General features: G+C 41.9%; 1 protein-coding gene across 17 annotated transcripts in view; it reads left to right on the top strand.

Annotated features, from left to right (window-relative positions):
- Window positions 1-14,747, top strand: part of myo18ab (myosin XVIIIA b) — a 95,320-nt gene that overhangs the window by 11,699 nt on the left and 68,874 nt on the right. For 4 of the 17 annotated variants that reach the window (XM_069534567.1, XM_069534564.1, XM_069534563.1 and 1 more), the window contains exons 1-6: window positions 5,978-6,111; window positions 9,380-9,476; window positions 9,945-9,977; window positions 10,345-11,541; window positions 12,920-12,982; window positions 14,101-14,175. The exons of 4 other annotated variants lie outside the window; for them this stretch is intronic. In XM_069534567.1, coding sequence (XP_069390668.1) covers window positions 9,438-9,476; window positions 9,945-9,977; window positions 10,345-11,541; window positions 12,920-12,982; window positions 14,101-14,175 — 1,407 coding nt within the window. In that variant the 5' untranslated portion in view covers window positions 5,978-6,111; window positions 9,380-9,437. Of the gene's footprint in view, window positions 1-4,754; window positions 5,027-5,950; window positions 6,112-9,379; window positions 9,477-9,944; window positions 9,978-10,344; window positions 11,542-12,919; window positions 12,983-14,100; window positions 14,176-14,747 lie in introns of those variants that run through there. 9 more of the 17 variants (XM_069534557.1, XM_069534556.1, XM_069534558.1 and 6 more) reach the window with 7 other exon arrangements.

Raw genomic sequence — 14,747 nt, 5'->3', positions numbered from 1 at the left:
GACCTAAGCCCTGGGGCTTCTGACAGCGAGAGAGAACAGGCTGCGCACTGGGCTCTTTGTTTATGACAGAATCCCATCACTGCTGTGTGTGGGTGTGTACATGTATTTAGGCTGCGATGGGTTAGGTGTTAACTGGACCAACACAAACCCCAGTATCCCACCTTTCAATGTCACATAGTTGTTGGCGTTCAGAAACTCTGGATGGCTACTGTCACGCACTAATCACCAAGACATTCAATCCAGTCACACATACTTTCCGCCACTCATGTTTCAGAGTGAGGGGTTTAAGTCGGTGACTAGCATGTTTGGCTTTTGAAGCCGTCACTGTTCACTCGGCCCCGCCCTTTGGCCCGGCATGCGAGGTCAGAGAAGCTGCATTCTTCACCGTCGTGTAGAAAGCATCGTCCATGTTTTGTTTTCTGCCCAAGCTCTCCACAGGGATTACTGCAGTCAGACTTACCGTGGTTGGGAGACAACAAGACGTGAAGCTGATAGATGTTCAGTCTGGAGCATGTTGTGAGATCACATCTTCTGTCGTCTTCATTGTTCTTATCAAGTGGATCTAAATGCTGTAGGAACACATTTGTTGTCTTTCTGAAGGCTCATTCATTGAATTACTTCATGTGGGATATATCTTGAGAACATACAATTGTCCTTATAGAACTTTTTTTTTTCTGGATTAAAAAAACTGTTGGAACAGTTGTTTACTTTGAACTTTATTACAACACCATATTACAGTTTGTACATGTCTTGAGATAAGTTCCACCAAAAAGTAATTTCCCTCAAAACTACTGATTGTTAGAATTGTTCAGCTCCAAGATGAGAGGAGATTCTGGAATTGTTTTCCTAATGTGACCCCCGTCCCCCTCAGATTAATCTTGTGACTCCTTGGAGGGTCCGCACAGTTCCGAGGAATTTAACTGATCATGTACACAACTGAATAAACAGATGTAAATTGTTAAATTCACATAACTGCCCAGGACATTCATGAGCGCCACCACCCGTCATTCACCTACATTCCTGGACAGATCTCAGTGTTGCTGTCATGTATTGAGGACACATGCAAGTGCTCAGTCTGTGCATTTCCTAGTAAACCAGCAGTTCTTTTCAGCCCAGTTAGAATTAAATGATAAAATGTGATCACAACACATGAAAACAATTCTGACACAAGCTTAGAAATAATGAGATGTTCTTTTTTTTTTTTTTTTTTTGTCTGTGGAGGACATGATTTGGCCGTAGTGAGCTGCTTTTACATAACTTTCCTGTGGGAGAGTGAGGTCCCTAAGAAAGGCCAGTGATTATAATTGCGAGCTCAGTCTGACATTTCTTTTCATTTCTTTTTAAATTCTGTTTGTTTCCAGTGTTTTTATCTCAAGAAGACAAATGAGACAGTGAGTTTTAGCGATGTCCTGACAAGTCTGTCTGTTAAGCAGCTTTCTTTGGCTCTGCCTCAGTCTTTAAGACCCTGTGTGTGAGTTTGTGTGTTTTATCAGTGATATCTTAAACTCTGCTGCATGTTTGGAGTGTTAACAGCTACAGCTAGGATTTAGAGCCATGATATGCGCTTGTGGAGCCTACACCTCCCGTGGATTGCAGACGTGTACGTGAGTGAAGTTATCTTTCTGACAAAGACATCACACACTCTGTTTGACCTACATCTGCCTCCCTGCAACACAACTGAGACACGAATGAGCTCACTCAAACTAAGACACACAGAGCACAGCAGCTCTCGTGTAATTATTCAGCTGGAAGCGCATAAATAGTGATTTGACTTTAGCTCATTAATGCTAATGTTACCTGCTGACCAGGCAAACCTGAACTGCACTGTTGTGCTGACTCACCGGTGCAGTCACTGTTAAGATCATAAAGTTGTCTGAGATAAGTCGACTTAAATGCAGTTAAGTAAGAACATTTGAGAGAGGACCACACACACACACACACACACACACACACACTCTGCCTGTCCTCCCTCGTTACTAGCTTTTATCTGATGCCTTTAAACTCACAGCCTTCTCTTTTTGTCCAGTATGAACTACATCAGAGGTGAAGTAACATTAGATGTTCTTCTTGTTTCTCATATTTTGTACAGTCAAAGTTGTTGAATAAAACATGTTGGAGTTAGGCAACATGCTCACACCACTGTTGATCTAACAAAACCGTATGGAAATGGAGAACCCCCCCCCTCTCCGCTTACACAGAAAGATGAGCTGGCCTGTATCGGTTTCATCTGAGAGTATCCAGTACAGTCGTGTTTAGTCTTGTTCAGGACAAAGACCGGAGGCTAGGAAAAAATTAAATAAATCATCCTCACATTTCAGAATCTAAATGATTAAAGGTTCAGTGTGAAATGAACTAGTTTTCACTGGTTCATTTCATGGAGGGGACCCTCTCTACGGAGGCCGCCATGTTTTTTACATTAGTCCAGACTGGACAAACTAAACACCTTTTGAGTTTTTATGACAATTAAAGTTCATCACAGTTTCTTTTTCATGTTTGGAAGGAGAGGGTGAGGTGAGGGGTGTTCAGCTGCAACATGCAACTTCAACACTAGATATCACAAAATTCTACACACTGTACCTTTAACTTGAAGAATCTTTCTCATTTGTCTTGCACAGAATCGTACATGTAAAACCAACATGCTGTGGTTTAAGGAGCAGATATTTTTGGAGTCATTTGTTTGATCACCAGCCTACTGGGTGTGGTGACTGTAAGCGCAACATCTCTGCAGTCACAGACAGGAAGCGCAACATCTCTGGTGTGTGTGTCACGTTTGACTGGAGTCGCAAGTGAGGCTAGATGATGATGATGATATTTAATGCTGTGGCATCTCAGGTATTCATGTTGCAAATGGGCTTTACGTCCTGGAGTGGGGTGTGTGCCACAAAAACAAGTTGATGAGCTCAACTCAGTTTATGATTGTTGAGCTGCATTGATGTCCCGATCGAAACCCTTGAGGAACCTTCATAAAGAGTGAGGGTGGGGGGTGTGTGTTTTACTGTGACAGTTCACTGTGTCCTTCACAAACATTCATTCCTTACAGCATGGAAGTGGAAAGGAAATCATGGACTGATGGATTGAATTTGTGTGTTTGTGTGTGTAGGGGGGTGATTTGGCAACGACACTGTCACCATCTGTTGACAGCACAGAGAGAACATTAGAGTACATTCCTCCGGGTGCATTGGTGGAATATCACATGCCATTAAAGGAAAGTACATTTTAAATCTGGTGCATCAGTGTCTGTGGGCCCGGTGGCCTGTTGTGGAACTTTTTATCTGTAAACAAAGACTAAGCTGGACAAGAGGTAAAAATATACACTCATGTAATTAGTCACATACTGGCAGGAGGCAGTGAAGCCACTGACTGTCCCTCTCTGCCAGTGATAAAGCCTGTAGTAAAATGAGGTATGGGGTGTGGACATTTGCATAAAAACTCTCCACACGAGGAATAAACATGTGAGTTCTGGTTTTTATTCTCTGTTAGGCTTTGCAGAAGAAACGGTGTGTGTTTTACTCTTGAATTTGCTAATTTAATAAACAAGAAAAACAAAAAAGCAAGTCAAGTCACAAGCCTGGACTTCAGCGAGCACAGTCCAAGAAAACATTGTCACCGTTTTTTAAATGGGGGGCTTCCTCAGGTTGACCCTGCTGTTAATTCGTTATCATGGTAGGTGTGTGGCCTGTAACTCTTATAATGCTTCTTTAATTATCACACAGTCATCACTGGTCTACTGGATAATTAAGCTCAATAATCACCTTCATCATCCTCACAAGGATTTTGTGATATGAATGTTTTTGGTTCATATTTTGGTAGTTTTTCTATTTTCTATCCCAGATTGATTGAACATAGTCCTGTTCTGTCTGTATCCTGCTGACTCATGTTTTCTGGAGAGGAGTGATGGACAAACACTTTATTCTTTAGAGGAGCGTTCACTCTAACAACCTATGTTTATGTGGCCTTTCTGTTGTTATTGAATGACTTGGGGATAAGGCTAATAGGGTATGTGCTTGTACACGTGATGCATTTCCTTACCATACATAACACTAGTACCCCCCCCTACACACACACACACACACACTCACCCCTCCCACACCCCATTCATGTCATAGCACACTTTGTTTGCACTTTACCTCTGTCACTTACAGGCATTCACTCCTTAGAAAACCATGGCAGCCATTGGGAAATAATGGGGGCTTTGTGTGGCTCCAAAAGCATGTGGAGCTTTTTCTGGTCCTCTGGCTCCACCTTGAGGTCAGAGAGCCGACGTGATGGGAAATGAACAGAGCTGCATATGATCACCAGCTGGCTGATCTTCTAAAAGTCTAATGTGCGGATTGGGTTTACACTCATTAATAATCTGAGTATGTTCACGTTCCCTACTAATGTTTGGAGAGGAAGTTGATTTTGGATGCACAAAGCACAGCCTTGACTCTTCACGTGAAAAGCTTTTCTATCTGTGTGATATCTATGGAGCCAGTTCTTGATTGGTCTCAAGTTGCAGCTTGTAATGTCTTGGTGTGTTGACACTACATGATGTCAGGCTGTTGCAATGGCCGTTCATTTCTGCAAGAACCGGAAATTCTTAAATTCAGTTAAATGACTTTTGGCTTTTATCTGTAATAAATCTGTTCGCTAATGAGAGAACGTAGTCGACTTGGAGATTTTCATTTAACTTTAAATTAAATTACTTTTATCAAAACTGTTTTGGTTTGAGAGGCAGCATCAGGAGAAAGAAAAACGTTGAGCTGTTTCTCATTCATTCTGTGTTAAACTTCCGGCAACATGTCTACACTTTACTTCTGCTTTTCTTTGTGCTGCCTCCTTCCTCCTCTGCTGCACAGTAGTTTCACACAGGAAGACAATGCTGTTCAAAACATGCACAAAGTACAAATACATACACTGTCATAGCCCTGTTTATTAACTGAAACAAGTGTTAGGGAGAGCAGAGAGGACTGGTGGGATTCAAGTTGCAGCTCAGCACTTCAACGTGGAATTAAACTGCAGAGCAATGATTGGACAAAGAGTGAAGGTACGTTAGCAGTAGATCGAACGGAACGTCATAACTGTTGTTTCTGCAAATGTCCTTAAACAAGCTAAGCTCAAAATTGGCAATAACTTATATTTATAATCAGAATTAAATTGTACAGTTTAAATGTGTCGTACTCTAGGCAACCAAGATTAAACCAAGATGAATGCCTTGTTTTACAGCCGTAACCCTACAGTGTTTCAAATTTAAACTTAAATTGATGTTAGCATGGCGGTAGAAAATATGCTTCTTAACAGGTTTTTGTATTTACAATTGATTCACTCCAAACAGCCAATATTCTGTTGACACAAACATTAGCTGTAGCAACACTAGCTAAGAAAATTCCACTTTGTTTTCCTGCAGCTTTTGTATAAACAGGTAGATCAAACCCTATTAACCTTAGTCAGGGGCAATTTCTCTTCATGTACAATTCTCCAATTGCTTTATATGACATTACCTCTGATGTTTGGTCTGAAAACGCCTGTAGGTTTGTTCCTTTGTCATTTTATAGATTCACATAAATCATTCACTGCATCAGCTCTGTAGCGAAACAAACAGTACGAGAGAACTGTGTCACATCAGCACATCGAGTACCTGAATGCATCATCATGTCATCTTCTTATTTATTAGCACTGATGACCAACAACATCATCTGTTTAACACAGCGTGTTCCCAGACACATTTACACAACCTTAGCTGTGTTTGCACACATGCACACGCACACATGCACACTCGGAGGCAGCTGAAAAGACAGCAACTGCAGGAGCATGTGTTGAACATTGTGGCTGCTGCTTGGACTGCGGAGGTGGCGGTGGGTCAGTTGATGGCAGACCTGTCCTGGACAGACAGCAGAGGCTCCTATTTTTACCCACGCTCATATCACAACAGCTGTCCCCACATCTCTTGTCTGTCCCCTGTCAGGAATAGCCGGCCCATAAGAGGCCTCCCACTCTGCTCAGCTCTGCCGATTCACTCTCCGCTCTCTGTGTCTCTAGCCGCTTGCTCAGGTCTCCTCAACTTTGGCCAGTTTCTAATGTGATTGGTGACTTCTGGGACATACAGGAGTTGTGGAATTACTTCCCTAACAGGTTGTACAATTTAAATTTTTTGTGAAAGTTAGGGTCTTTAGCGGAACAACCGTGTGGCCTCGAGGCTCCACAGCCCGCGGCACTATTTTTAGACGAGCGTTAGCTTTGGAGAGGGGAACAGCTTGAGTAGTTTTCCAAATGAAAATCACATTTTACAATTGGAGCTTTTGTGCTGTTGAGACAATTACACCATTTAGAGGTAGATTTAAGTGGAGTGTAAATGTTCATATGCAGTGTGAGCTCACCTGTGTTTGAACTGTGGGACTTTCACTCTTTCATATTCTGGTTTTTAGTTCATTCTGAAGGTGTTGTGTGATCAGTGATGGTGCTCTGATAAGCTGTTGTGATTGTTAGTATGACATTGAAACGTAGGATTCTCTATGTTTACGTCTGTTACCATGCAGGCTATAACTCAATATTATTGTTTATGGACCAAATTCTATCATTCTACACATTTCCATCAATGAAATATATGATTTATGATCAGTTTGCTTTTGTTCCTATTATTATTCAGAAAAATTAGATTCACCTAAAAGTCTTCAATTGACATTTAAAGCCTGTTGTGCCTTCAACACTTGGGAAACTCATGTGATGTCGGACTCCACTTCCACATCTATGCTTTGCGTACTCACATTGAAGAATAAAGTTTGACTCACTTTATGTGATGACAACAATATTCCAGAAACAAATGAGACAAGAACTTTTTTCAGGATCACCTCTGAGGCTCCTGAGTAAACAGTGAAACTGCGATCAGAGTCGTCATTAAAGTTTTTATGTCAGTCTGAATGAGGAACAAAGCAGTGAATCTTTGTAGTAAATATATGACATATTAACATGTCTTACATGGCTGTGGTACCCAAAATCAGAGCACCAGGTTGTTGGAGTGCTGTTGCATTGCTGCATATCTCACATCCGTGCGTCAGTATGTCTAATACCAGAGTGGACCCAGGCAGGCTCTCTATCAGCTCTGCTCCCGGTGCATCATTATAACCACATGAGCGTCTTCTTGGGGCAAACACAGACACTGAACTGTCAAAATAAGCACACATTGCAGTTCTTCTTGACTGCAGCAGCTCATTCATTCCGGTCTCTGCCCTTTCTCCTCTAGGGTCAGTTTGAGTTGACAACATTTCAAGTCTTATTAACTTTGTTGGCTGTGTTTGAACTGGGTCTGAGCCAATGGGCCTGATGCAGTTTTCAAGATAAAATTCAGTATTCAGGTCATTTTTGGGATGTGGTCAGTCAGTTTGAATCTTGTGCAGTCTTACCCTAGGTAAATATTTTATTAAAACTCCAGACTTTTGGCCTTCCTGTGAACGGCTTTTAGCATCTTACGCTACCATTTATGCCTGTGGTTAGCTTGATCTTTCTTTTACAGTGGTTGATTAATCTGCCCCCTTGTCGTCTTTGTGGCCAAGCACCTGTTCATTAATGTAGGGGTTAATGCTGTGAAAATGGATTTCATTTATTCAGATCGTAATAGCTGCCTTTTCTCTTTTAATGAAGATTAAAGCACTGGTTGTCTTTATACGTTATCTTCAGATTCAAGAAAGTTCATTTGAGTTTGAATCAATTAAAACTAATGAGAAGAAACTAAGTCTAGTATGTTTCATTCGTTTATTTGTACAGTTTAGTTAAAAAAAACACAGATTTCTGTGATGTGTGGCCAAAGCACCAGTCCATGTTGCTTTTGGTTGCCTTGCTGGCCTCTCTCCGAAGGAGTAATGTGGCCCACAGCCCTACGGTACCACTATCTAATCCAAAAATAATCCTGTAAGTCAGTGTGCTAATTCTGTGACCACTGATAAAGCCCAAGTCAGACATTGTGTATATGTAACAGGATGCATCAGATGACAGATTCTAGATCAGTTTATTTTGAGGTGAAAAGAGTTTTACATATTGGCAGGTAAAGTGACAAAGTCATCGTCATCTTTTGTTTTTTTTATATGACCGGAGAACTAAGTGTTTGAAGATTCCTCATAACATCAGCTAATACACTGAAGGTTTTGCAAACAGCTGATTACAGATCACAAAATCGCTTCAGTGAAATTTCTTGTTGTTATTTTATATAAAGAGTGTGGGATTTGAATCAGCTTTGTACATGTAGCCTATATATGGAAATACCAGGAGGTGAGCTCTAGTGTTCCTGTGGCCTACAGGCTGGTCCATAGCTGAGTGTGACCTCCATGTTTGACAACTTTAGGGAATTGTTCTGTGAGTTGCTTTATGAGCTGCTGCAACGACTCTTCTGTTTTGTGTGCACGCAAATTCTGCCAATGCTCATTCTATCAAGACTGAGAACTCCAGTTCAAGTCAGACTTTTGCAGAATGGGTTTATGTAGACGAGAAAATATTCAACATGCTGGTAAAGTACTCTTCCTACTGATCGTGTGGTAAGAACTTGGACTGATCACATCAATCACATGGAATCAAAGTGTTTATTTCATTGAAAGCATTTAACAGTAATGAAGTTGTAGAGACATCTAGAAGCGGATCATAATCGTGACATTTTCTCAAAAAAGTTGACATTTCTTCTGTAAATTTTTGTCATGGGATGATGATGATGATTATTTTGAAATCAAATTAAATCAAATTTTATTTGTTTAGACCATATTCAAAACTACAGTTTGTCTCATTTGGCTTAACAAGGTGCGACAGCCTCAACAAGAGTAAGGAAAATCTACCAATAAAACATTTTACCAGGGGAAAAAATGTAGAAACCACAGAGAGAAACATGTGAAGGATCCCAGAAGTGCAATAGATGCTCCGTGTAATGGAGAACATCAGCTAAATAAGAGTATTTACAACATTGATTAGAATAAACAGTTTGTAACATAATGGAAAGTAAATGAAATCTAAGAAGGCGTTGTGTATATCGAGCAGTCTTGTTGAAAATAATGATGATGATTGTGGGCATTTGGCATTATGATCTTAACAGTCAAGATCAAGCTCACTAGTTTGAATGTTTAGTTGTTAAACATTCAAAAAAGTTTGCAAGAGTGTTGCTCACCACGTGGAGTTGGATGATAATCTTTGATTTTCCTTTTGCAAGGTTTTGATTTGAGCGTGGGTTGCTTTCGCAATCTGTGTTTTAATTTCTCTAAACCCATGCTTTCCAAATTTTCTATTCATCTTCTGCTTTTTCTAGATCCTAGATTCACTGCTTTGCCATCCACCTGTGGCTCGGGTCTGTGTAGAAGGTTCTACGCTCATCTGAAGATACTAATTCATTTGTCCCTCTGTACTCTCACCACTCTTCCTCTCCTAGCTTCCTTCCTTGTGCTGTCATCTCATCAATCACAGCCCATGACAGCAGGTCAGCCAACATGGCATTCTCATCTCGCTTTTCCTTCTGGGAGCAAAAGGGAAGTCTCATTTGGACATTTCATAAAGCACTTTTTTACCCTGCATGGTTTTGGCAGCGTTTTACACTGGGTCCTAACGTGTGTGGCCTTTGTGTGTATCACGCTCATGAATTTGATGCCTTCTTACGCTCATGTTTATTTTAAGAGTGAATACCAGAGGTGGAAAGACTGAAGGAAAATTGCATTCATGTCAAAGTAATGTTACTAACTCGTTACTTCCACCCCTGGTAGTTACCCATTTGCTGTGATTTTGGACCACCTACGCTTAAGCACTTTTACTTGACACTTTTCCAATGCGTTTCAAATGCAGCGAGTGCATCCATTTTTGGTTCTTGGAATTCGTTTGTTTCTAACAGAACAGATTTAAAGACACTTTGCATGTTTGAGGCTTGCACGGCTGTGTGATGGACAACAGCTTCATACAATGTCAAAGGTTTGATCTAGGTTCTTTTTCATCGACACATTTAGATCAAAGACGAGAACACACCTGGAAGTTCAAGTGTAAGTAAATACGATCCTTCTCAGGGTACATATATTTCCTAAAGAGTGTTCTCCCTGTCTGAATTAAGACATGACTGTAGACCCCTCAGTCAGTCAAGGATATTGTAAACATAGGAATTGAGTGTGCTTGAATACCCTCTGTATTTAGTGGTGGTTTTTGTAGTTGTAGTTTTAAAGTTGTCCGTCACATTTGGAGTTATATACTTGGCATTCTGTGACCAGCATACCCACAAAAGTTTTCCCTGAAATTGTTATTGAGGAAGCCAATGTTCATCTGAATTTATTTGATTAAGCAAAAAGGCAGTCTTCACGATTTTCATTCATTTTTCGTGTCTTTATACTTCCTCTCTTTGCTCTCTATGAGTAGTCAGACAGCGATGGGCTGCCCAACCGGGCACAATCAGTGCCAGCTCTAGACCCTGGACGGGGGTTATTCCGGGTAAAAAGTCCCCCACCATTTACCCCCACGGAGTCAGTGGGTCGGGTCAGGAGTCCCTCCCCCCCTAAATTCAGGACACCTGTTCGAGTGCCAGAATGCCATGAGTCACCATCAAGGAAGGGAGAGCAATCTAGGAGCCTTGAAACAGCCCAAGCTTCTCTAAACACAGACCCAGCTATGAACAGTGAGCGAGAGCAAAATGGAATAATGGGCAAAAGCCTGCTCAATGGTTCAACCAACAGTAACATTAACCAGATGGATGGTACAGATGACCAGGGTCTGACACGCAAGAAAGTAGTGAAGGTTGTTCGTCGTGTTGTCAGGAAGGTCCTGCCCACAGAGGAAGATGAGACCCCTCGGCCAACACAACCATCAGATAAATCTCTGCAGGCCGTTAAGCCTGCTGCTGAGCCGGGGAAAGCAGCGCCAGCACCAACTGCAGCGTCTAAGGCCCCCATGATGTCAAGGTTCTCTTTTAAACATGATGTTATCAAAATGGAGGAGAAGGAAGACATCTCTCGAGGTCTGACGAACCTCATGGTCAGAGGCAGAACAAGGGAGCCGCGCCCACGAGTACGCAATGATGAACGACCAGAAAAATTAGAGTTAGAGAGGAAAAGTGAGAAGAAGGGAGAACAAGTTGAGCAAGAAGAAAGAAGGGAAGACCACAAAGAGGATGAAACTTCGATAAAACAACAGGAAGTCAATCACAAACTCACAAGCTCTGATCCAGTTACACAGAGGGTCAAATCTCCTGCGGTTGCTGTAAACCCGACCATCAGGGCTTCTATGGGCTCAGCTGCAGCATCTTCCATATTGCCTCATTCCAGACCGTCTCTCTCACCAGTTGCTGGCTTGACCCCATCTTCCAAGTCTTCACCCTTGTCTCCATCCCCTGGTGTCACACCTGAACCTAAATCCACCACCACAAATCCTCCTCGACCTACCACCTTAGTTGTCCAAAAAGCCAACTCCTTATCTCCTCCATCACGCTTTATCCCAGCCCCGAAATCCTCTCAGTTTGCATCCCGCGTGAATCCACCTCCTCCCTGTCCCAATGCCGTCCCACTGTCTCCCCCTCCAAGAGTCACTCCCATTCAGAAACCTGCTGTCAGTCAACAAGAGGTACAGTAGAGTGTCCGTACTTCGCATGTCTGGTCAACATTTCAGACGTTCATGTGGAAATTGCATGGCCATTTGAAATGCATGTTTGAAGTAAAAGAGCACTGTGGAGTTTGTTTGCAGACCCCACGTGTGTGTAACCTCAGTGTGGTGCGATCCTAGAGTCACTTGATGCGATTATACACAAGCTGCGGAGCATGAAATAACAATAATCACTTTAATGAGGGCTAGGTTAACTTAATAATTTTTCTTTGAGCCGCTGGTGGCAGGGACAAAGGATGCGGATCCTGTCAGTCGATTGAATTGCTGTCCATCTGTTCATTTTCCCAGCACTTTCCCAGACTGGAACAAGAAAAGGTTTTAGCATCAATGAGTGTTGTGTGTTGAAAGTGCATAAGCCATGCCCAGCGGTAAAGAAACAATTGTACGTAAAGATGTAGGTTGGGATTCTCAGTTTTGCCCACTTGCTAAATTAGAATGAGAGTCTAACAGACTACCATGGAATATGGTTTAAATATTGATGGCTCTCAGAGAATGTTTTTTTTTTATAACTTGGTAGCTCCATTAGCTTTTTTTGTGCTGCCACAATCTCCTCTCACTATTAGCTATATTGCAAAGTAATGGCTAGAACGATCTGAACAATTTGAATGACTCCGTGACTTGTATTTCAAAACCTCAGGATAAACGACTGTTGTTGTGATGGAAACATTTTGTCATGGGGCTTTAAACTGTTGAGCAGGAACTTTACAGATGGTGAACCTGGATAGCTTTGCGAAACTTCACTATTTGAAATGAAAGATGTTGTAGATTCCAGATCCATAAGAAATACTCACTATTTAATTCATTTTGCAGGACAGATATTGAGTTATTAGATATGCTCATGTTTCACTTACTGCCATGACCCCTATAGTTGCAGTGGGTTTGGGGTTTGGTCCTGGTGGATTGGCCTAAGAATATTACATTGATTTAAGTTATGCTGCCTCTGTGTGTTTTCTTCTCACTTGCTTGGCTGATTTGTTGCAAATATTTCACTCTTAACCAGACAATGGTTAATATATGTTAATATATAGTGTGTGCATGCCGTTTGAAGCACGGTTGTGCAATTTTTTTTGCCTTACATTGATTTCACGTCGGATTCCACATGAATTCAAACTGCTACTGTCATGACGATGACGTGTGTGTGTGACAAGTGTGTGTTTGTCTGTGTGCAGACTTGGTTACCTGTAATACACAATTTAAATGGATGTGGCTGACTGGGTGTTAGACTTGTAATAGGAATTCATCGCATATTCCTATGTTTTGTAAGTGTGTGGTGTCATAGGCTTTGCTTTTTTATCAGTGGGCTTAGTTTCAACCTGTTGCTTGCTGCTTTGACTCGTAGGAGACGCGGCTCAGTCCCACCGAGGAGGCTCAGAGACGCCTGATGAGGATCTTCAGTGCCCCTGTAAATCCCCCTGCTGTCCACCTGCATGTTGTTGATGTCCTCTCTCCAGTTCATGTGTGTCCTTCTCTGTCATGTCTCTATGTGCTTAACATGCTTATAGTTTGTTGGTGTTTGCTTATAGAGGCACATACCAGAGAGAAATAGTCCCAGGGTGTCTGTTGCTATCCCGACTGAGGCAACTGTTGATCTGTCGGTTGTGACTCATGACGGAGTGAAATTTAATCCTCTCTGCTGACGTCCTGGCTTCAAAGCTCGAACCCTTTTTAGTGTTCTTTGTAATATCCCACACTTGTTATACGTTAGCCGCGTTTTGACAAAACGCACCTTTTCCCAGGACCTAAAAGGTTCCTGCAGGCCACTGTTTGCATGCGTTTCCAGCGTGGTCTTAAGTATAGGCAGGATAAGGCAAATTAGCCTGCTGACGTATAAACAACGTATAAACAACTGACCACTGACATGCTGTTCCACTCCAGTCCACCAGGTGATGGCAATGCAGAAAACTATACAACAATTATAGCTCCGTTGAACCAGAGAACCAGAGAACCACAGAGTCTGAGTTCATTCAAAGTTTATATCTGGCTGTTTATGAAAGTGACGCATATTAACAGCTGAATGTATTTACAGCTTTCGTTATGCATAGTTGAGCTTTCTAGAATCGCAGTTGATCTCATTCATTTTTATACCCAGAGGCTTGTAACATATTTGACTTGGCGGTCAAAGAAGCTTTGTTTCTCATTTGTATTGATGATTAATCCAGGGGTTGAGTCAGCTGTCAGGAATAATAGAACATGTGAACAACCTTAACACCCTCCACCAAGCGAATGGAATTCAGGTCCACCTGGTTTGATATTTACCCGTTTGAGTTTGATATTACGGCTCTGGTCTTCAGCTTGAAAGCACATTGTGTTTCTGATCATTTTATGCAAAGTGTCTCTTAATTCAAAGCAATTTTCACTTTTTCCGTTGCTCGGTCACATTCTTATGCTTCTGTTTTATTCATGCAAAATCCATCTTGACCTTGTCCTGTCCCTCCCCCTCGCTCTCTTTCCCTCTCTCCTCACCTTACTCACCCTGCATTTGCTGGCTGCCATCATCTCTGTGGCTGCTTTGCGGCTAAGCTGGAGCCAGCAGCAGTCAATGTTTCGTCCTCTGTCCAAGCCCCTGCTGCCCTGCAGGCTCAGGGTTCCCTCCAGGTACAGCAGCCCCCATGCCTTCCTCTGGTGCCCCTGGCTGGAGGTTGTATTTGTGTTGCTTGTTGTATTTTAAGGCCCAGAGACCCTCTAACTTTATTCCTGTTTTCAAACCCTTAACGTGAAATCATTCCTCTATTTGACTGATCTGATTCTAGTGCAGATTTATTGTTAACCCTCATGGTCTTCATGCTTTTGAGCATATTGTTGAAATGGATGAATTCAGGTAGAAGCATTTATTTTCTCCTAAACTGTGTCACTTAGCATGAAAACCACACTCAAAGAAAGGTCAGGACATGTTGACGCTATAATTCCTGTTAATCAGAAATAAGTGTAGGACACGTTCAGTGGAATAGTATAGCCACTGAACATGTCCTGCATGAAAGAAACAAGACCTTAACCTGTAATACCTGTAATTCTTTCATTTGAGTGAATGAAGAATGAAGAGTGTGATTGCTGTGCAGCTAATTATTACGCTTAAGGTGCTCTCAGTGCTCTGTTGTGTGACATGATGGGTTCATGACTGACTCTGACATCCATTTTATTCAATCAATCTTGAACCATTTCAGAAATGA

Source organism: Paralichthys olivaceus, chromosome 11 (assembly GCF_024713975.1).
Source record: "Paralichthys olivaceus isolate ysfri-2021 chromosome 11, ASM2471397v2, whole genome shotgun sequence".
Taxonomy (NCBI): domain Eukaryota; kingdom Metazoa; phylum Chordata; class Actinopteri; order Pleuronectiformes; family Paralichthyidae; genus Paralichthys; species Paralichthys olivaceus.
Note: the sequence above shows the minus strand (reverse complement) of the source record. Positions and strands in the feature narration are given on the sequence as shown.